The sequence below is a fragment of the Triticum urartu genome, chromosome 1 (genome assembly GCF_003073215.2).
Source record: "Triticum urartu cultivar G1812 chromosome 1, Tu2.1, whole genome shotgun sequence".
In the NCBI taxonomy this organism is placed as follows: domain Eukaryota; kingdom Viridiplantae; phylum Streptophyta; class Magnoliopsida; order Poales; family Poaceae; genus Triticum; species Triticum urartu.
The window spans coordinates 557,485,239-557,507,463 of NC_053022.1; the positions used below are offsets into that span (position 1 = coordinate 557,485,239).

Here is a 22,225-nt window from a genome sequence, read left to right on the forward strand (position 1 = left end):
TGAGGGTTGACACCTCACACCGTGTCCAAGATAGGAAAAACCATGCAGTGTATTAGAGCAGCACCAGACTCACTCTGTGCTGAGGTGGTTGCAGCCCAGAGCTCCACCTTATTTGTGCGTAGAAATTTCGTAAAAATATTAGGTAGAAATAGCATTTCTGGTTCATGATATACGACTCATCAGATTTTGTTAACTCTAACAATGGCCATGAAACTTCAGTTAACATGGTTTATATATGTAACGCAAAATCACAATTATCATTAGGTGACTTTTGAAAACAAATCTAGTGATATCATTTCCACGTCACATAAACCACATATTAATATCATAATATTATTTGTGCCAATGATTTTTGCACAGGACTATTACAACAGCACCATAGAATTTACGAACGACATAAATCAAACAGATTGAACTCCCAAACTAAACGTAAAAGTGAACTTAAACACACACATTAACTAGCATGCAATTGCTAGTTTGGTTCGAGCAGGCACATATTAATTGTTGCGGCGTCTGCGCCGCTCGTCGGAGAGCTGCTTTGCATACTTAGCTAGCTCCTCCGCGTTGGTGCCCCCGCCGGGCACCTCCACATTCCGGCCGGTCTCCAGGTCCACCCCGGACACCTTCTCGCTGAGCAGCTCTTCACCAATCTTCACCAACCTATCCAAGTTGGCTTTGGAGGAGTCGTCGATCGAACCCGCACTCCCGCTCAGTTTATCATACTGCACTTGCGTTTACAACGGATCATTGAGTCATTACTACAACAGATGATGGATGGCTACATGTATCAATCGATGCCAAAAATAAAGACTATCCTCTTTTTTATGTTTTTGGAGTATAAATTACTAATTGTAATAGGTAGGCGGGTACGAACCTGGATGCGCAGGTATTGGTGGGAGGTGCCGAGGACGGCGGAGAGGACGGAGAGGTGGAAGTCGACCATGTCGGCGCTGCCGGCGTTGAACATGTCGAGGATGGGTACGGAGCCGTCCTTGATGAGCCAGCTCAAGATGCCCCACTTGGCGGCATCCTTGGCGCTGTACTTGAGTTTTGGGAGCGATGATGTCCCACAGCCGATGGAGATGACTATGTATGACTTTCCCGCCGGCTGCTGCCCGGCGAGGACCATGTGCTCCGCCACCTGGTTCATCGCTAATAGAGTCTGCAGCATACGTATGCAGTCCATGAGTGAGATTATTGTTTTTACGTATTGTGAATGCGGCGGCGAGGTCAATTAGTTGGTAACATACAGGGTTGTTGGCGGCCACGGCGCCGTCGATGAGGTTGAAGGCCCTCGTGCCGCCCTTGCCATCGTTGGTCTCGAAGTAGTGCGCCGGGAAGAAGGTAGGTGCGGCGGAGGTGCCGATGGCGATGTCCGACAGGAGCGCGTTCTTGGCGGGCTGGTTCTCCAACTGATCAATCATGCACACAAGCTTAGTCAATTACTTAACAACTACTACTAGGTAGTTCACCATGTGCATGCACCACATGCATGGATACCTGGAAGCTGGAGAAGATGGTGGGTTGCAGGTACGCGATATCGAATGCCGGGATGACCACATGGGTCAGAGCCCCGTCCAGCTTGGTGTCACCGAGGTGCCGATGGAGCAGCGAATGGAGGTACTTGCCGTCGTACTTGGGCCCTGTCGCCAGAGCCAGAGCCGAGCCGATCTTGGAGAAGATGGAGCCCCTGCAGCTTCCCACGCAATAATCCAGATGACGATCGACGTTGAACTTGCGTGTAGTACAGAAATGGACGACATATACAAAGTATGCATGCATCTCAGTTGGTGACTTACTTCTGTGGGAAGATCTTGGGCGACTCGTCGATGTAGAACTGCGCTAGATCCTTGGCGTCGAACAGCGGCCGCCCATCCTTGTCCGGTGCCGCAAGCATCACCGTCAAGAGGCCACCCGTGCTCGTGCCGGCGACGACATCGAAGTAGTCCGCGATCCTAGCATCCGGCCCGTCCAGTTTCTACACACAACACATGCAGTGATATACTCCGTTAACAAGCATGATATACTACACACAAAGCATCATCGATGAACATATCAAAGTGGAATAACTTACCTGGAGCTCCTTTTCAAGGAAGGCAAGGACGATGGCCGGGATGATCCCTCTCACGCCGCCGCCGTCGATGCTCAAGATGGTTACCACCTTTGCTTCGTCACCTGCTGCAGCAGAACTACCTCCTGCCATCAATTTGGAGTTTGCTAACACGAGGCCAGGCTCAAATGACAAACGTTTTGAACAGAAGGTGGGAGATCAAGGATTTATTACAAAGGACAAACTTGTTATATATATAGACAACGTTCACATAAACTAATTATCAAGAAGCAACACCATTAGTTGGCTCCCTCAACTGCAGGTCTTAATCACAAAGTCAGAGGTCAAAAAGGACAAAACCAGCTAATCCCAAATTCCTAATAGTATAGTATGACCCCACTAGTTCCTTGTGCACGAAAGAATATTACAAATTCAGATCCTTTCTCTCTCTCCTATCATTTTTAATATAATGTAATTGAAGATGTGTCGGCATTCTTATCTTATATTTACTTCCTCGTGATTTGCTAGTTCCCTCGTATTTTGTGTCATATTTTAATCATGATTTTAACTAATAAAATATAATTAGATGTAGCAAAAATAATATCATTTAAACTTAAAATCAAATACAAACTCAACAATATAATGTTCAGCGACGTGCATTAACATTTTGCTAGTCAAATATATGGTCAAACTTTGACCTAAACTATGATGAAGACTACTAATAAACCCAGATGGAGGTAGTAGTTGTGATCACCAATGTAGATGATTTTCTAATTTTATGAGAAATCTACGTCCTCGACAGATTTTTTTATAATAGTACTCCTTTGTGTTTGTATTAACTGGATAGGTACAATCCAAGAATAAAAAAAAGGAAAACACTAAGCATCAGACTACTGATGCATCGCCTCCTATCAGACTAGTCCATGGCCATCCGATCAGATAACAAGCCGATCGTTAGATTGGCTAGTAACCAACATGCGTGATTTCTGGATTTGAAGTGTATCCACCGGTGCATGGAGTAACTGGTATGCATGCATGGCCCGGTGGTTTTTCATGTTTTGCCGGGTAAACGTGGACAGATTAGGGGCAACCATACATTGGGGCAAGTCATCGAACACGTTGAGATCTGGCAGGCGAAATGTGGCACGGCCGATGTGGAAGATGGAGTTGTGAACGGTCAGCTCATGACGCCGACTTTCTCAGCAAGCCAGGGAAGGCAGGAACATCGGCATAGACTTGCCCGCATCCAAACTCTCATGGTGCAGCCATGGCAATGGTCAGCCGAACGACGGGAAGCAGGCACGTGGCTGTGACAAGGTGTGATAGGGCCTTGAATGGGTCAGTGGCGGCGAGTGGTGCAAAATGGCGGCAGTTCAGGGACTAGAGATTAAAACAAACCATAGCTATGAGGTGATTTGGGTGGCGGCGGAAGGGTGTGGGCATCCTGAAAGGTCTGTGCCGTAAAAAAATGGTGGATGAAGGGAGCACTATATGGAGGCTACAAGGAAGTTTTCGCAGCGTGCTTAAAATATTAGAGCGATGGGGTGTCGGGTAACGAATTTGCTAGACTGAATGTTCTAGTAAAAATGTCATATGGGTAAAGAATTTGCATGCAGAAAGAGATTCAAGGAAGAAATCAAGTGGCTCACTTTCAGAGCAAGGAGGAAAGTATACCATGGACTAGAAGACTGGTTGAAAGCTTTTATTTGAACCCAACAGCTGTTGCTCCTACCTTGTATGAACTGTCCACTTGTTTTTGTTGTTTTTCAATTCTTCTGCTAGTGCTAGCTTTGCTAGTTTTCTTTTCTTCTGTATAGTTTCCTTTTGCTCTTTTATGAACATTTTGCTGTACTATTTATTTGAAAATGAATAAAAATACGCAGCAGAGTACTGTTGTTTCCCTAAAAAAAGATGGGAAAGTAGTGGCTGCACCCACCTTTGGTGCACCCATGGAATGAACAGTAAATTCGAAAGAAATAGTAAAAAAATTAAAAAAAATCTGAAACTTGGTGGATGTGATTATGAGCTAATGTTTTAGGTGCTTGCAAAGTTTGGTCACCAAAAAACATCAAATGATTTCCATACAAAACGAAATACAAATGATGTTGTGCACCCACGTTACTGTTCACATGTTTTCAGCACAAACTTTGTTTTTTTTTTGTACAGATTTCCTCGGATGTTATTTCGCCACCAAATTTTGCAAGCGCCTAAAGCATTTGCACATAATCACATCCACCAAGTTTCAGAATTTTATGAAATGTTTTGCTAAGTTTTTTATCGTGGGTGCACCGGGGGTGCAATGTGCATAGGTGTAGAACAACCACACTCAAAAAAGATATAGCCACTCTGCTAGAGTTGTTGTTAAGTTGCTAGCCACCTCCTTGGCTCAACAAGGTGAGATTAAACATTGCTACGCCTTTTTTAAACATTTAGAATTTCTATCATGCAACATGCACACACGAGCCTGAGTACTAATCAGGCTGAAAACTCTTAATAGCGGAAGGCTCGTATTCTATTCTTAACGTCGTCTGCACATCCCTCTGATACTAAGATACATACACATGTATTCGGGGCTTGACTCGGTGTTGGTTTATGGGTCTCTTTAGAACACATCTAGATGTGACATAGTTATGTCACATCTAAACTGATGTCTATTCTGTTTGTGGTCTATTTTTTTGTCCTAATCTTTTTTGTTTTTTGTTGTTGCATTATATATATGTGGGAGCTTAAATGTGACATTTTTTAAAAACATCTAGATGTGAATTAGATAAACTGTTAGTTTATTATCCAGCTACCAGCAGTTGAAAGGAACCACCTGCCAACTTCCGAAAAAATACCTTCATTTGTTGAGGCATCTTATCCAGCCAATTATGGCCTCGTGCCATGAATTTGAAAGGGGTGCTTGCAGTTGCATGCAGCCTTGGACTACGAACTGTGAAGCTCCCATGTTTCTCAAAAGATGACATGCAAATGCAATCAAATTATATATTGTAGCATTTTTCATACAACAAATTGAAATACTTGTGCATGTACCAGTGTTAATAGTTAGAAAAAAAATCTTTCTCACAGAAAGTAAATAGTTTGAAAAAATCCATTGAGCAACCATCAACATAGAGGGTGCTTGGATACGTTTTAGTCCCATGACTAAAAGTAGTGGGACTAAAACTTGCTAGCCTCACCCATGCTTGGATCCAAATACTAAAGAGACTAAAATCAGTTATTGAGCATTTATTATCCTCCAAACCCTCCAATCCAGAACTCGCATGTATTAAAGGAGAGGAATTAAATGAGAAGAGAGAGGGCTAATACATATTTTAGTAGGTTTCCTATGACTAAAAAATTTTAGCCTCAAGACTAGTCCTAGCCTCTCTTTAGTCAAGGGTGCTTGGAACTTTAGCCTCTAAAAGAGACTATTTTTAGTCAGACTAAAAATAGTCCCTTGAATCCAAGCACCCTCATAATCTCCTCTTGTTCTAAACGAGGCTCGTGGGTGCACAAGTACATACAAAGAAAATAATTACTATGTGACTCTTTTTTGGGAAAAGAAATATTTTATTTGTTCTTGGTATCTAGTACCTAGTTGATACAAAACACACAACTATAAGAATTGATTACATTAAAAAGGATTGGAGAGAGAGAGAGGATCTGACTTTGTGATTGTTTTTGGGCACAATGAACCAGTGGGGTCATACTATATAATATTAGCATTAGTTGTGTTCTGTCCTTTTTGACGTCTGACTTTGCAATTACACCCTGTATTTGAGGGAACGAGTTAACGTTTCTTGCTTCTTACTACCTCTCTTCTGGTTTATTGGTCTTTATTGTAATCTGTGCCAAATTTTGACCATAAATTTAACTAACAAAATGTTCATGCATGTCATAAAAAATTATATCATTAAAAACTATGTTCAAATACGAATCAATGTTTTAAATAGCGGGCTATGGTATTTAGCGGCGACCCTTAAAAACAGCTATAGCTGGGCTATAGCAGAGCTATAGCGGCAACACCCTCAAACAGCTATAGCGGAGCTATAGCGGGGCTATAGCCGGCTATTTAAAACTATGATACGAATCCAACAATATAATTTTTTTGACATGCACTAATATTTTGTTAGTTAAATTTTTGATCAAAATTTAGCACAGATTACATAGAGGACTAATAAACCAGGACGGAGGTAGTAGTTAATTTATTTGGTTGCTCCAGACCTGTCTATATATATAACAAGTTTGTTCTTTCTAGCTAAATCCTTAGTTTGCCACATTCTCTTCTTGAGTTTTCGTAGCTAGCTTGGGCTGTACGTGTTACCAAACTCCAAATCAATGGCAAGTAGTAGTTCTTCTGCAGGAGGTGACAAGGTGAATAAGCTGGTGACCATCCTGAGCATCGATGGCGGCGGTGTGAGAGGGATCATCCCAGCCACCGTCCTCGCCTTCCTTGAGAAGGAGCTCCAGGTAAGATACTTTTACGTATGTTCATCAATCGATCTTGTCATTTATCACTGCATGTGTAATGTGTTGCCTGTAGAAACTGGACGGGCCGGATTCTCGGATCGCGGATTACTTCGACGTGGTCGCCGGCACCAGCACCGGTGGCCTTTTGACGGTGATGCTCACGGCGCCGGACAAGGATGGACGGCCGCTGTTCGATGCCAAGGATCTGGCAAAGTTCTACATCGACGAGTCGCCCAAAATCTTCCCACAGAAGTACGCATGCAACTAACTAACTAAGTATGCATTCATATGTATATCACTATACACATACCAGCATATGGATCATCAGTTCCTTAGTTTACGACATCGTAATTTCATCGATTCTTGGAGAGTTAATTGCCAAGGCGCAGGGACTCAATCTTCTCCAAGATCGGCACAGCTCTGGGGATGGTGACCGGGCCCAAGTACAATGGCAAGTACCTCCAATCGTTGCTCCGTCGGCACCTCGGCGACACCAAGCTGGACGGGGCTCTCACCAGCGTGGTGATCCCGGCCTTCGATTCACCCACCTGCAACCCACCATCTTCTCCAGCTACCAGGTACCCATGTGATGCACGCATATGCATGGTATGGTGCTACCTATGTACTCCCTCTGTCCCAGAATATAAAAACATTTTTGACACTATGCTGGTGTTAAAAACGTTCCTATATTTTGAGACGAAGGGAGTACCTAGTAACGTACCTAGTAACGAACAATCAACTAATCATATGTGCATGCATGATTGACCAGCTGAAGAACCAGCCAGCGAAGAATGCACTCCTGTCAGACATCGCCATCGGCACCTCCGCCGCACCCACCTTCTTCCCGGCGCATTACTTTGAGACCGAAGACGGCAAGGGCGGCACAAGGGCCTTCAACCTCATTGACGGCAGCGTCGCCGCCAACAACCCTGTAACTACTTAAGTTCACCAGTACACACAACTCAGTTGGTCGTCTGGCAGGCCCAACTGACTCGATATCTCACGTGCATGGCTACTGTAGACACTATGCGCGATGAGCCATGTGGCAGAGGACATCATCGTGGCTGGGAACGGTGACTTGCTCGGGAAGTCATACATGGTCATCTCCGTCGGCTGCGGGACGTCTTCAAATCCGAAAGGCAAGTATAGTGCTAAGGACACCGCCAAATGGGGCATCGACTGGATCCTCAAGGGCGGCACCGTCCCGATCCTCGACATGTTCAACGTGGCTAGCGGCGACATGGTCGACATCCACCTCTCCATCCTCTCCGCCGCCCTCGGCTCCTCCCATCAATACCTGCGTATCCAGGTACCTACCCACCTACCTATTATACCCAAAAAAGAAAACATAACAATGAGTGGCCTATTGTGGTAATTTAAAGAGAGTACTGCCCGGCCTCTGCATCAATTGATGTACACAACAATTATCTGCTACGGTAATTAATGAATGGTTGATGTACATGCAAATGCAGTATGATCAACTAAGCGGAAGCGCAGGCTCAATCGACGACTGCTCCAAAGCTAACTTGGATAAGCTGGTGGAGATTGGGAATGAGCTTCTCGGGAAGAAGGTATCTCAGGTGGACCTAGAGACAAGCCAGAATGTGGAGGTACCCGACGAGGGTACCAACGCGGAGCAACTAGCCAAGTTTGCAAAGGAGCTCTCCCATGAGAGGCGTCGCCGTCACAACGAACTAGCAACTGCACATACCTAGTGTGATTCAATTTTTTTCGTCTAATTTGGTGCATGTATATGCATGCATGTTTTCCATTATGTTTTATATGTTCATATAGTAAATCCTACTATACGGTGGTGCTATAATATAGTTTTGTGCATATTACAGAAGATTTGTTGAAGGCGTTGTAATCTGGTTGATATGAATGCATGGAATTATTATTACTACTGTTTTTGCTTTCAAAGTCACTTACTAATAATAATTGTGATTTTATATGACAGGTAAATGCAACAAATCCGGTATTAGGTCGATCTATCCAAATTCTCCGTGACTTACTGATGTAAATGTTGATATCTTTCTATAAACATGGTCAAACATAGAAAGGTTAACTTTTTCTAAAGACTAACATTATATTTTGAAACGGAGGGAGGGAGTATAGCCTTGTACAACGAAGAATTAAGGTGTTGATATGTGGTTTATATATATGAGTGCATGGAGCTGGTATATCACTACCAGACTTGTTTTCAAAGTCACGTACTCTAATAGTTGTGATTTGGTATTACATAAACTACATGAGTAAACCCTTATTCGAAGCATTTTTTGAATGAGAGAAGCCTTGATCATCCTGACATATGTTTCATTGCCTTAGATCAACTTTAATATAGATGGACGTGTGCATCACAATAATGCAGAGGCCGGATGTTCCAACCTCTTTTTTGAAAAAAATAAAAAGAAGAAAAATCCTGACAAATGTCTTGCAGAGGCATAGTCGTGCACTTTGCCCACAAAAAAACATGATGATTCGAGCACAAGGAACTTCTCATTGTCACGTCCTTTGCCCACAAGAAACCTCCATGGCTCCATCATCCTTTTTAAAATAAATAAATACAACGAGCAGAGATCAGGTTTGTCTCTTGTATTGGTTTGACTTGCATGCAGAGCTAAGGACACCTGCTATCCTAATCCGAATCAATTTTCATATTCCAGCTGTACAGGCCGCGTTGGAGGAATCATCAATACGTGCTTCCATACACATATGATGTCAGTTAGTAGTTGCCTGGCACGTTATGTCTCTGCACGAAGCCCGTCATGGGCTACCAATAATATGTTTACTATTATCCCGTGGAATCTAGTTGTCTTGCTGAAGGTGACCATAACTAATTAATCACTCTTGTTACTAACCATGATACGCTCACATCATACTTTGATTCGCTGATGGAATCATGGAAAGCTACTTATGAACTCTATATGGTTTGCGTCGAACTGGTATATATATACCCGGAGTCAATATAAGATGGCATGGCTTGGGAATTATGGTACTAGAGAAGTCATAGATATTCTAAGAGTAAACAGCATACCTATTGAAGAACCTCATTTCGTACACATTGTCACATTTTCTAAACATTTATGGGTGATATATAATGTAGATGCATATTTAGTTATTTACCTTGCCGCCGCTGAACACTCGCAACCTTTACAAGTTAGAATCACCAGGAAGCCACAGTCTGTAGATTTCATAGACATTTCCTCTAAGTTAATTTGATAGTCATCCAATGATAACATAGAAAAACACAAGTTATAACCATCCACGGCAGAAAACACAAGTGGAAGAAAACATAAATGGATGGTACGTAGGTTCAGGTTGAACCATATGGTCAATTACATATCAAGTTTCTACAAGGCGACACCTTAAGATTTCAACGCCTTTCCTTGGTCCTTCAATGCTGCTTCTTCAGGTTGTGTTGTCAGTGCTAGGGGTTGCGGTGTTGGTACTTGGGATTGTGGGCGCAAAGTGCTGCTGTCGTAGAAGGATCGGATAGGTGGTACCATCTCAGGTGAGTCGAGCATGGTCCTTGATGTAGTCATACATCTCCTTCAACATACCCAAGTGATTCTTCAAATCTTTCTTGTGCAATGAGCTGCGGTGACGGATGGTCTCGCCTCGCCTCTGGGAGTCAACGTGTGCTTATAGCACGCAAGAAGGACCTGGCGAAGTTCTATCGACGAGCCGCCCAAAATATTCCGACAAAAGTAAGCAACTAACTAACTCAACATGCATGCATGCCTATGGTGACACAAGGGCCTTCAACCTCATGGAAGGTGGCATTGCCGCCAACAACATTGCTTGTAACTACCTACTTAAGCTCACTGGTACATAACTTGATTGGGCCCACCTAACTTGTTAGACTAAGTATATATTAGATATACGTGTTGTAACATAACCTGTACTTGTACGGTTCCCTCTTATAAATATATGACAGTCGTACCCACCAAGGGTATCGAGCATTGTTCCAAACCCTAATTTGTATAACATGGTATCAGACGACGCGTTCGATTCGTGCCGCGCTTCCGCCTCCTCTGCCGCCGCCGCCGCCGCGTCGGCCTCCTCTGCTGTCCGCCTCCCTCGACCCTGGCAACGGACTCGCCCTTCATGGCGTCCACACCGCTCGCTTGGGCTCGGCAGGCGGCCTCGGACTCGCGCCCGATGGCGCCGTCCCGATCTCCCGCACTCGATCCATCTGCATCGGCTCAGTCTCCCGCGCCCTCCTACGGCGCCTCGATCGTCGCCCCGATGCACTACGGTGCTGCCCCGGGCCAATCCCGCGACGCACCGCCGGCTGCTGATCCCTACGGCGCTGCCCCGGGCGATTCCCGCGATGCGCCGCTGGCTTCTGGCGCTGGTCCCTACGGCGCGTTCCCGAGCCAATCCCACGATGCGACGCTGGCTTCTGGCCCCTATGGCGCTCCTCCATAGCAACCCTATGACGCTCCCGTTCCGCACCCATACGGCCCTCAGGGCCTCTACGGTGCCCCTATCCAGCAGCCCTATGGCGGGGTATACCCCGCGCCGTACGTCGCTCCGTCCTCGACGCCGTATGCGATGTCGCCCGTCGTACCCAGTGAGGCACTGCATGGCGCGCCCTACGGAGCTCCTGGGTCGCACACCGCGCCACCTCTGCAGTCCTACGGCGTGCCCTCTGTGCAGCCCTACGGTCATCACCAACACTCCCGTGTGCTGCCTCCGTCGGCCGATGCTGGTTCCATACAGTGCCCCTCCGACGTATGACTCGCAGCTTCCCGCATCAGTGTCCGAACCAGGACCGTTCCACTTTGCTCATCTGGCGACGGTGAAGCTCTCTGCTGATAACTACCTCCTGTGGCGCACTCAGGTGTTACCGCTGATGCGTAGTCACTACCTTGAGGGATATGTCGATGGTACGCTGTCCTGTTCGCCGGCCATGGTTCCGGTGCCCTCAGCTGCAGGTGGTTCTGTCATGGTGTCCAACCCTGCTCATCGTCGGTGGATCGCTCAGGATCAGGCTATTCTGGGTGCTATTCAGTCCTCGCTCACTCCCTCCGTGGCCGGTATGGTGGTCTTTGCCGCGACGTCGAGGGATGCATGGGCCACGCTCGACTCCAGCTTCTCTTCACAGTCGCTGGTTCGGTCTTCTGCCATCCGTAATCAGCTGGGTGAGGTCAAGAAAAATGATCTCTCCGTCACGGCCTTCTTCAACAAGGTCAAGACCCTGGCTAATACACTATCATCCATTGGGAAGCCTCTTCGTGACGAGGAGTTCACTTCATTCATTCTCAATGGGCTTGACGAGGACTATGATTCCCTTGTTGAAAACATCAACGGACGTGACACGCCGATGCCGCCTCGCGATCTCTATGCACGCCTCCTCAACACCGAACAACGACTCGCTGCTCGCCGCTCCGTTGGCGTCTACTCGGAGGGTCCATCTACGAACGCTGCTCTTCGCGGAGGTGCTCGTGGTGCCAAGCAGAAGGCGCCGTCATCTTCGGGCAGCCAGCCCCGTCTGCCCGCTCCACCTCCACCGACGTCTGGCCGCAAGCGGCTCCACTATGAGGCGTGTGGTGGTGGGGTTGAGTGTCAACTCTGCGGTATTGAGGGACACTTGGCGTCTCGCTGCCATCGTCGCTTCAAACGAGATTTTCTTGGCATTGGGAACAATGGGAAGGGCAATGAGAAGCAAGCTGCTCTCGCTACACAGGATCCTGGCTTCACTCCATCATACTCTGTGGATCCTGCCTGGTACATGGACACGGGCACCACAGACCACTTGACGAGCCAGCTTGAAAAACTGGCCACTCGCCGGCCCTACACCGGCCATGATCAAGTTCGCACTACAAATGGATCAGGTATGCCCATCTCACATGTTGGTCAGGCATCTCTCCTTTCACGTACCACTAAAACCTTGTGTCTGCTTGATGTCCTTCATGTTCCCTCAGTCACACGTAGTTTACTCTCGGTTCCTAAATTAACTCGTGACAACAATGTGTTCGTTGAGTTTCACCCTTTTTATTTTTTTATTAAGGACCGGTGTTACGGCATATCTCTCTCAAGGTAGTTTTGGTGATTGATAACAACATGTTTGCGGACTAATCTTGTGCTTTGAATAATTCACAGATTCTCCCTTGGCACGAGACGTTTTCTTCCCCTCGGAGTATATTTCAAGACGGTGTAGCTCTTTCGTTTCTTTCTCGGTGGACTAGTTGCGTAGAGGGCACCGTACTATCAAGAGGGGGTCCGCTGGGGTATTGCATGGGTGGAATCAACACGTGCACATCAGCTTCTCACCCTCCGAGCTTTTCCATTCCATTGTAGAGATCTCTCCTCTCTTCCTTGTCCTGTCTGGGTCCAAGCGGTAGTACCGCGCAACCCAGCGGTAGTACCGTACCGCTCCACAGCGGTAGTACTGCCCGTGGCTCCACAGCAGTAGTACCGCTGGGGTGCCTGGCACCTCCGCCTCATCCTTAGCCTCTTTGGAGAGATTCTTTCTCTCTCTCTTCTGTGCCCCAGCGGTAGTACCGCACTACTAGCGGTAGTACGGCCGAAGGGTCACAAGCGGCAGTACCGCTCCATGGCGGTAGTACCGCCCGTGACCCCGCTGCCGTAGTACCGCTGGGCTGTGTGGCTCCTACCGCCTCGACTCGAGGGGTCTTTTTCTCGTGTCGGGTTTTGCGGCACTAGTTGCGGTTGTAGAGGCGGTAGTACCGTTCCAGGAGCGGTAGTACCGCCCCTACCACCACGGTAGTACCGCGTTGGGTCCTATTCCCTACTAGTCTCCTCTGCGCGGCAGTGCCGCTGGCTGGCGCGGCAGTACCGCTGACCTGGCGGTAGTACCGCCCCCTCTCAGCGGTAGTACCGCCCTGTGCGGGGCTGGTTGGTGAGGGGCAACGGTTGGATTGTTGCCCCCACTATAAAAGGAAGTCCCCTTCTTCTCTTTGACCTACCTCTTCCTCCCCCAAACTCCATTTATTGCTCAAGCTCCATTAAATGCTCCAAGCTCCATTTTCGCCCGATCTATCTCTCTAGCCAATCAAACTTGTTGATTTGCTCGGGAGTGGTTGAGAAGGCCCCGATCTACACTTCCACCAAGGGATTTTCGATTCCCCCACTCATCCCTAGCGGATCTTGTTACTCTTGGGTGTTTGAGCACCCTAGATGGTTGAGGTCACCACGGAGCCATAGTCCATTGTGGTGAAGCTTCGTGGTTCTGTTGGGAGCCTCCGATTAAGTTGTGGAGATTGCCCCAACCTTGTTTGTAAAGGTTCGATCGCCGCCTTCAAGGGCACCAATAGTGGAATCACGGCATCTCGCATTGTGTGAGGGCGTGAGGAGAATACGGTGGCCCTAGTGGCTTCTTGGGGAGCATCGTGCCTCCACACCGCTCCAACGGAGACGTACTTCCCTTCAAAGGGAAGGAACTTCGGTAACACATCCTCGTCTTCACCGGATCCACTCTTGGTTATCTTTTACCTTTACTTGTGCAAACTCTTTAGTGTTACTTCTGTTGCTTGCTTGTTTGCTTGTTGTTATTGCATCATATAGGTTGCTCACCTAGTTGCACATCTAGACAACCTACTTTGATGCAAAGTTTTGTTGGGGAACGTAGTAATTTCAAAAATTTCCTACGCACACGCAAGATCATGGTGATGCATAGCAACGAGAGGGGAGAGTGTTGTCTACGTACCCTCGTAGACCGAAGCGGAAGCGTTGACGCAACGTAGAGGAAGTAGTCGTACGTCTTCCCGGTCCAACCGATCCAAGCACCGTTACTCCGGCACCTCCGAGTTTTTGACACACGTACAGCTCGATGACGCACCCCGGGCTCCGATCCAGCAAAGCTTCGGGGAGGAGTTTTGTCAGCACGACGGCGTGGTGACGCTCTTGATGTTCAACTGTCGCAGGGCTTCGCCTAAGCACCACTACAATATGATCGAGGTGTAATATCGTGGAGGGGGGCACCACACACGGCTAAGGAACGATCACGAAGATCAACTTGTGTGTCTATGGGGTGCCCCCTGCCCCCGTATATAAAGGAGTGGAGGAGGGGAGGGCCGGCCCTCTCTATGGTGCGCCCTAGGGGAGTCCTACTCCCACCGGGAGTAGGATTCCCCCTTTCCTAGTCCAACTAGGAGTCCTTCCATGTAGTAGGAATAGGAAACAAGGAAGGGGAAAGGAGAAGGGAAGGAAGGAGGGGGCACAGCCCCTCCCCCTAGTCCAATTCGGACTAGGCCTTGGGGGGGGGGGGCGCGGCCTGCCCTAGGCAGCCCCTCTCTCTTTCCCGTATGGCCCAATAAGGCCCAATACTTTTCCCCCGTATTCCCGTAACTCCCCGGTACTCCGAAAAATACCCGAATCACTTGGAACCTTTCCGAAGTCCGAATATAGTCGTCCAATATATCGATCTTTACGTCTCGACCATTTCGAGACTCCTCATCATGTCCCCGATCTCATCCGGGACTCCGAACTCCTTCGGTACATCAAAACTCATAAACTCATAATATAACTGTCATCGAAACCTTAAGCGTGCGGACCCTACGGTTCGAGAACAATGTAGACATGACCGAGACACATTTCCGGTCAATAACCAATAGCGGAACCTGGATGCTCATATTGGATCCTACATATTCTACGAAGATCTTTATCGGTCAGACCGCATAACAACATACGTTGTTCCCTTTGTCATCAGTATGTTACTTGCCCGAGATTCGATCGTCGGTATCTCAATACCTAGTTCAATCTCGTTACCGGCAAGTTTCTTTACTCGTTCCGTAATACATCATCTCGCAACTAACTCATTAGTTGCAATGCTTGCAAGGCTTATGGGATGTGCATTACCGAGAGGGCCCAGAGATACCTCTCCGACAATCGGAGTGACAAATCCTAATCTCGAAATACACCAACCCAACATGTACCTTTGGAGACACCTGTAGAGCTCCTTTATAATCACCCAGTTACATTGTGACGTTTGGTAGCACACAAAGTGTTCCTCCGGCAAACGGGAGTTGCATAATCTCATAGTCATAGGAACATGTATAAGTCATGAAGAAAGCAATAGCAACATACTAAACGATCGGGTGCTAAGCTAATGGAATGGGTCATGTCAATCAGATCATTCAACTAATGATGTGATCCCGTTAATCAAATAACAACTCTTTGTCCATGGTTAGGAAACATAACCATCTTTGATTAACGAGCTAGTCAAGTAGAGGCATACTAGTGACACTCTGTTTGTCTATGTATTCACACATGTATTATGTTTCCGGTTAATACAATTCTAGCATGAATAATAAACATTTATCATGATATAAGGAAATAAATAATAACTTTACTATTGCCTCTAGGGCATATTTCCTTCAAGTTTAATTTGCTAAAGAAAAGTTAAAAATTGGTAGTTTCCTATTCACCCCCCCTCTAGTCAACCATATCGATCTTTTCAACTGGGACACGAGGGACGTTCTTCTTAGTGGTCGAGCTCGTGATGGCTTATACGCGCTTGATGTGCCACGAGCCTCTCAAGTTTTCAGTGGTGTTCGGGTGTCATCGTCGCAGTGGCATTCTCGCCTTGGCCACCCTGCCACTCCCATTGTGCGCCATGTGCTTCATCGTCATCGTCTTCCTGTTGAGTCGGGTAATAAGGAGTTTCTAGTGTGTGATGCCTGTCAACAAGGCAAAAGTCATCAGTTGCCTTTTTCTATATCGAGTCATGTTGTCATGGCTCCTCTTGAACTTGTGTTTTCTGATGTATGGGGCTATGCCCAAACTTCTGTCAGTGGTCACAACTATTATGTCAGTTTCATCGATGCTTTCAGTCGCTTTACTTGGATTTATCTTATTAAGCGCAAATCTGATGTGTTTCATGTCTTTATGCAATTTCAAGCACATGTTGAGCGACTGCTTAAGCACAAAATCATCCATGTCCAGTCAGACTGGGGTGGTGAGTATCGTAATCTTAACACCTTCTTTCAGAAGCTTGGCATCTCACACCATGTGTCTTGTCCTCATACACATCAGCAGAACGGTGCTGCTAAGCGCAAGCACCGTCACATAGTTGAAACTGGTCTAACACTTCTTGCGCATGCCTCTGTTCCGTTTCGGTTCTGGAGCGATGCCTTTGTTACTGCCTGTTTTTTGATTAACAGGATTCCCACGCGACTTCTTCACATGAAGTCTCCGCTGGAAGTGTTGCTCAATGAAACTCCTGATTACTCCCTACTCAAAGTGTTCGATTGTGCGTGTTGGCCACATCTTCGTCCGTATAATAAGCATAAACTTGAGTATCGGTCCAAACAATGTGTGTTTCTTGGATACAGTCCTCTCCACAAAGGTTATAAGTGTCTTCACATTCCGATGAATCGTGTTTACATTTCTCGCGATGTTGTGTTTGACGAGACTGTCTTCCCGTTTTCCACACTCACGTCACGCACCGCTACTCCCGTCACCGAGTTGCAATCTTTTCCAGTTTTGCCTGATCAATTTGTGGATGCTGCATATTCTCCTTTGTTGTTGGCTAACCATGGTGTAGGAACTAGACGAGGCGCTCGACTTGAGCTGCTTGATGAGGATGTGGACACTACTGCGCCGGCTGCTGCTCCGTTGACTGCCCCCGCAGCTACGCCCACTGTCCCCGACGTCGATCATGCGTGCATGTCCCATGCACGTGGAACCGACGGGGCGCCCGAGTCGCCTGGGCTGGCGGCCTCGCGCTTGTCTCGGGCGGCCTCTCCATCGCCTGGGCTGGCGGCCTCGCGCTTGTCTCGGGCGGCCTCTCCGTCGCTTGGGCTGGCGACCCCGCTGTCACCTGGGTTGGCTGAGCCCGCGGCGCTGATGGACAGGGCACCTGATTCCCCTAGGCCGGCGGACTCGCCATCGGTGTCCCCTGGACCGGCGGACTCGTCAACCACTACATCCTTGTCGCCTGGCTCGTCGACGCCACCCAGCCTGTCTTCGCCGACCCTGATTGTGCCCTCTGTCGTGGCAGCTCCATCGCCACTGCCACCTGTCGTCCTGCGTCCCCATACTCGCAGCAAGAGTGTCATCTTTCAGCCGAAGAAGCGCACCGATGGCACCGTCGCGTGGCTTGCGGCTTGTGTGGCCCTGATCCTACAACTGAACCACGACATTTTCGAGCAGCACTTGGCATTCCGCATTGGCGTGCTGCGATGGAGCAGGAGATCTGTGCTCTTCGGAAAAACAACACTTGGCGTCTCGTTCCACCTCCATCTGGTGTCAATATCATTGACTCTAAATGGGTATTAAAGGTGAAGAAGCATGCTGATGGCTCCATTGAGAGGTACAAGGCGCGCCTGGTTGCCAAGGGATTCAAGCAACGGTATGGCATTGATTATGAAGACACGTTCGGTCCTGTTATTAAACCAACTACTATTCGTGTTCTCCTCTCCTTGGTTGTTACTCGTGGATGGTCACTTCAACGGCTTGATGTTCAGAATGCCTTCCTTTATGGAGTTCTGGAAGAAGAGGTTTACATGCGTCATCCGCCAGGTTTTGTTGATCCTGCCCAGCCACATCATTTGTGTTGCCTTGTCAAGGCTCTCTATGGTCTGAAGCAGGCCCCGCGTGCCTGGCATGCCCGTCTTGGTGCTGCTCTTCGTGCACATGGGTTCATTCCTTCTACAACGGACACGTCTCTGTTTATTCTTCAGCGACCTGAGGTGACTATGTACGTTCTGGTCTATGTTGATGACATTATTCTTGTCAGTTCTTCTGCCACTGCTACAGATCGGCTTGTGTCCTCTCTTGGCGCCGAGTTTGCTGTTAAGGATCTTGGGAGACTGCATTATTTTCTGGGCCTGGAGGTTCTTCATTCTAATGGTGGCTTGACTCTTACTCAGAAGAAGTACTCTCAGGATCTCCTGCGTCGTGCAGGTATGTTGCAGTGCAAGACTGCTGTGACTCCCATGTCTGCCACAGACAAACTGACAGCTCTTGCTGGTGACTTGCTCTCTCCTGAGGATGCCACTGAGTATCGCAGCGTTGTGGGTGGACTGCAGTACTTGCTCATTACTAGGCCAGACATATCATTTGCCGTTAACCGTGTGTGCCGGTACCTTCATGCACCTCGTGATTCTCACTGGTCAGCTGTTAAGCGTATCTTGCGCTATATTTGTCACACCGGTTCCTATGGACTCCATCTTCAGCCTGCACGTTCTGGACTGATCTCAGCATTTTCTGATGCCGATTGGGCTGGTAGTCCGGATGATCGGCGATCCACGGGGGGACATGCTGTGTTCTTTGGACCTAACTTGATCGCCTGGCAAGCCCGCAAGCAGGCTACGGTGTCTCAGAGTAGTACCGAAGCTGAGTACAAAGCCGTTGCTAATGCCACAGCTGAGATCATTTGGGTACAGTCATTGCTTCGAGAGCTGAAGGTCTCCCCAACTCAGCCACCTGTTCTTTAGTGTGTTAACATCGGTGCTACGTATCTGTCAACCAATCCAGTATTTCATGCCCGAACGAAGCACATCGAAGTTGACTATCATTTTGTGAGGGACCGTGTTGCTCAGAAGCTCCTTCAGATTAAATTTGTTTCTTCTAAGGATCAGCTTGCTGATATTTTCACTAAACCCCTGCCCTTGCCTTCTTTTGAAGGATGTCGTCGCAATCTTAACCTCCTGAGTGTTTCAGGACATAGTTAATATTGAGGGAGGGTGTTAGACTAAGTATATATTAGATATACGTGTTGTAACATAACCTGTACTTGTACGGTTCCCTCTTATAAATATATGACAGCCGTACCCACCAAGGGTATCGAGCATTGTTCCAAACCCTAATTTGTATAACATAACTTGATATCTCACATGCATGACTGCTATAGACACTATGCATGATGAGCCTAGTTGTGGAGGACATCATCGTGGCTGAGAACCGCGGCTTGCTTGGGAAGTCGTACATGGTCATCTCCATCGGCTGCAGGATGTCTTCGAACCCTAAAGGCAAGTACAGTGCCCAGGACACCGCCAAGTGGGGCATTCTAAATTGGATCCTCAAGGGCTAACCATACTAGACATGTTCAATGCAGCTAGTTGGGACATGGTCGACATCCACCTCTCCGTCCTCTCGGCCACCCTTGGCTCCTTCCACCAATACCTGCGCATCCAGGTACCTACCGAAAAAACAAAAACGTAACAATGAGTGCCCTATTGTGGTAAATTATATGGAGAATACACAACCATATTATTTGCTATGGTAATTAATGAATGATTGTTGTACATGGAAGTGCAGGATGATCAATTAAGCGGAGCTGGAGCTCGATCGACGACTGCTCCAAAGCTAACTTGGATAAGCTGGTGGACATTGTGAATGAGCTTCTCGGGAAGAAGGTGTCCCGGATGGACCTGGAGTCCGGTCGGAATGTGAGGTCCCTGACAGGGGCACCAATGTGGAGCAGCTAACTGAGTTCGCTCAGCAGCTCTCCGACGAGTGGCGCCGCCGGCGTACCAATGTCAGTGTTCGGATGACAAACTAGCAACTACGTGTACCATGTTCAATTTTTTGTTCGTTTAATCTCGTGCATGCATGTTTTCTAGTATGTTTAGGCTGGTCATATGGTAAATCATACGGTGGTGCTATAAAATAGTACGGTCAATGAAGAATAAAAGTGTTATCTGGTTTATATATGAGTGCATGGAGCTGGTATATCACCACTCACTAGTACAGATCAGGTCATTGCGCATGGTTGAAAATCGTGCATCACACAAGGTTTTACAAACCATCACTTATGTTTTCAGTCTAAATAATTGTGGCAAAGAAATTGAACAGAAGTCTTCTTGTCCGACCTTATATGATGAAACCCCTCCTCCTATAAGGTTTCTCCGAATAAATCGTGTGCGTGACATAGCACACAGTCACTAATTTCCAACTATGTGTGATTCTTTGACATCACACATGCTCGAAACAGCTTGTTATTCTAACTGTGTGTGATGTCATCAAGGCACCAATTTCTCGCAAGGTGGGGGTCGGGGAAGGGGGGGGGGGAGGGTTAAAATGACTAATAGGTGCTAGCGTGTAGATTTGTTTTCAAAGTCACCTACGGATAAGAATTGTGATTTGGTATTACATAAACCACATAGAGTAATCCTTTGTCAACGCATTGTCTTAGTGAGCAAAGCCTTAATCATCCCAACAAATGTGTCATCTTAATGAGCAAAGCCGTGATCATCCCGGCCAATGTCTTGCAGAGACATAGTCTTGCGCTTTGCCCACAAGAAACTATGATGATCCAATTATTTAACATAGTCGTGCCCTTTGCCCGCAAGAAACCTTCATCATCTTACTCTCAAAAAAAAAGACAACGTGTAGAGATGATGCTTGACTTAGGTGAAGAAAGACACCTGCTCTCCTACTCCACATCGACTTTCATATTCCAGATGTACAAGTCTTGCTGAGGAACTAATACTTTCATATTCAGAATGCGTGCATCCGTGTAGAAATGATGCAACTTAGTAGTTGCCCCGTTACTTTGCATGTACGTAGTAGTACTATGTATCTGCACAAAGCGTGTCATGAGCTATTGTAAAACAGTAAAATGAAGCTACCTATGCCCTCTCTCAGCGTTTTGGCACAATTAACCGTCTGATTACGCTCACCGACGGACCAGATCAATTCATAGGGCTGCTGCTCCGCCGATTGACGACTTCACGTGAATCGGGCTAACAGGCACTATGGGCCGCCCCCGAAGGGCCCGACATTTATTTACTAGGCTGGGCCTGCGTTGGACCAGCTTCTCAAAAAACCTACGCACATGCTTGTCTCAAAAAGAAAAACCTACGCACAGGCGGCGACGGATGGCGACGGAGCTCGACTTTCTCTCCCACAATGGCGGCTGCTAGCGTGCATCTCCTTTGGACCGTGAGAAAATTCCTTATTTGACACTACTTTAAAATGTGTTTCCCTATTTGACACTGGAAAACTTTTTCTTCCCTATTTAACACGGGGTCTAAATTTTATGCCTTTCATTACACTTTTGTCTATTTTTTCATCTAACATTGTTAAATTGCATGTAAAAAGACACTTTTGCCCCTCGTATAATATGAACCGGTCATCTGGAATACGTCGATGAGCTGTCGACTACAGTACACGCCCCGTCCCTGTGGTCGAGCTCCTCGGCCGCACGTCCTGGCAAGAGGCAACTTGGGCAAGGCGTCGCGCACGTCTTTGCCAGATAGCAAGACACGCCTGACCAAAATGGACTTAAGCGGATTCCACTCCATACACAAGGACCAGCTCGTGGACTGGTCAACACGCGCGCATGCAGGGTGCAAGTGCAATGGCGCCGCGCTCCGCATGCCTCCGCCTACTCGACAGCCTTTCTATTTAGATTCGGTAGCGAGTTGCCCCACTCATTGTACCGGTATGTATATGTCACTTCACAGATGTGATTAATACAAGCAAAGTTACACCATGCAACTCAGAACACTTGTAGATGCACGTACACCAGAGCTAGCATAAGCGGTTGATTGATTTTTCTTGAAAGTTGGCTGACACAACTACCAAACCGAGCCGGTTGGATACATACATACATACAATATTAACATTTATCAATTTTTTATCACATATCATATGAGGGGCAAAAACGTCTTTTCAGATGTCATTTAACACAGTTAAGGCTTAAAATGGACAAAAGTGTCATAAAGGGCATAAAATTTAGACGCATTGTTAGATAGGGAAGAAATTTTTTTACAGTGTTAAATAGGGCAAAAAGTTTTAAGACAGTGT

The 22,225-nt window shown here is 47.2% G+C and overlaps 1 protein-coding gene and 1 pseudogene across 2 annotated transcripts; one reads left to right on the top strand and one right to left on the bottom strand.

Annotated features, from left to right (window-relative positions):
* Positions 1 to 303: 303 nt before the first annotated feature.
* Positions 304 to 2,288, bottom strand: LOC125539268 (patatin-like protein 2). Of its 2 annotated transcripts, none has more exons than XM_048702696.1 (6): positions 2,075 to 2,288; positions 1,800 to 1,978; positions 1,501 to 1,696; positions 1,251 to 1,412; positions 875 to 1,162; positions 304 to 722 (listed from the first exon to the last, which is right to left on the bottom strand). In XM_048702696.1, exons 1-6 carry the CDS (start codon positions 2,201 to 2,203, stop codon positions 498 to 500), a joined length of 1,179 nt encoding a protein of 392 aa, XP_048558653.1. In that variant the 5' UTR covers positions 2,204 to 2,288; the 3' UTR covers positions 304 to 497. The 2 variants fall into 2 exon arrangements, with proteins under 2 accessions (XP_048558653.1, XP_048558656.1); XM_048702699.1 differs by having other exon boundaries at positions 1,501 to 1,690; positions 2,075 to 2,287.
* A 4,012-nt stretch (positions 2,289 to 6,300) lies between these two features.
* LOC125539274 lies at positions 6,301 to 8,402 on the top strand (annotated as a pseudogene).
* The last annotated feature ends 13,823 nt before the right edge of the window (positions 8,403 to 22,225 follow it).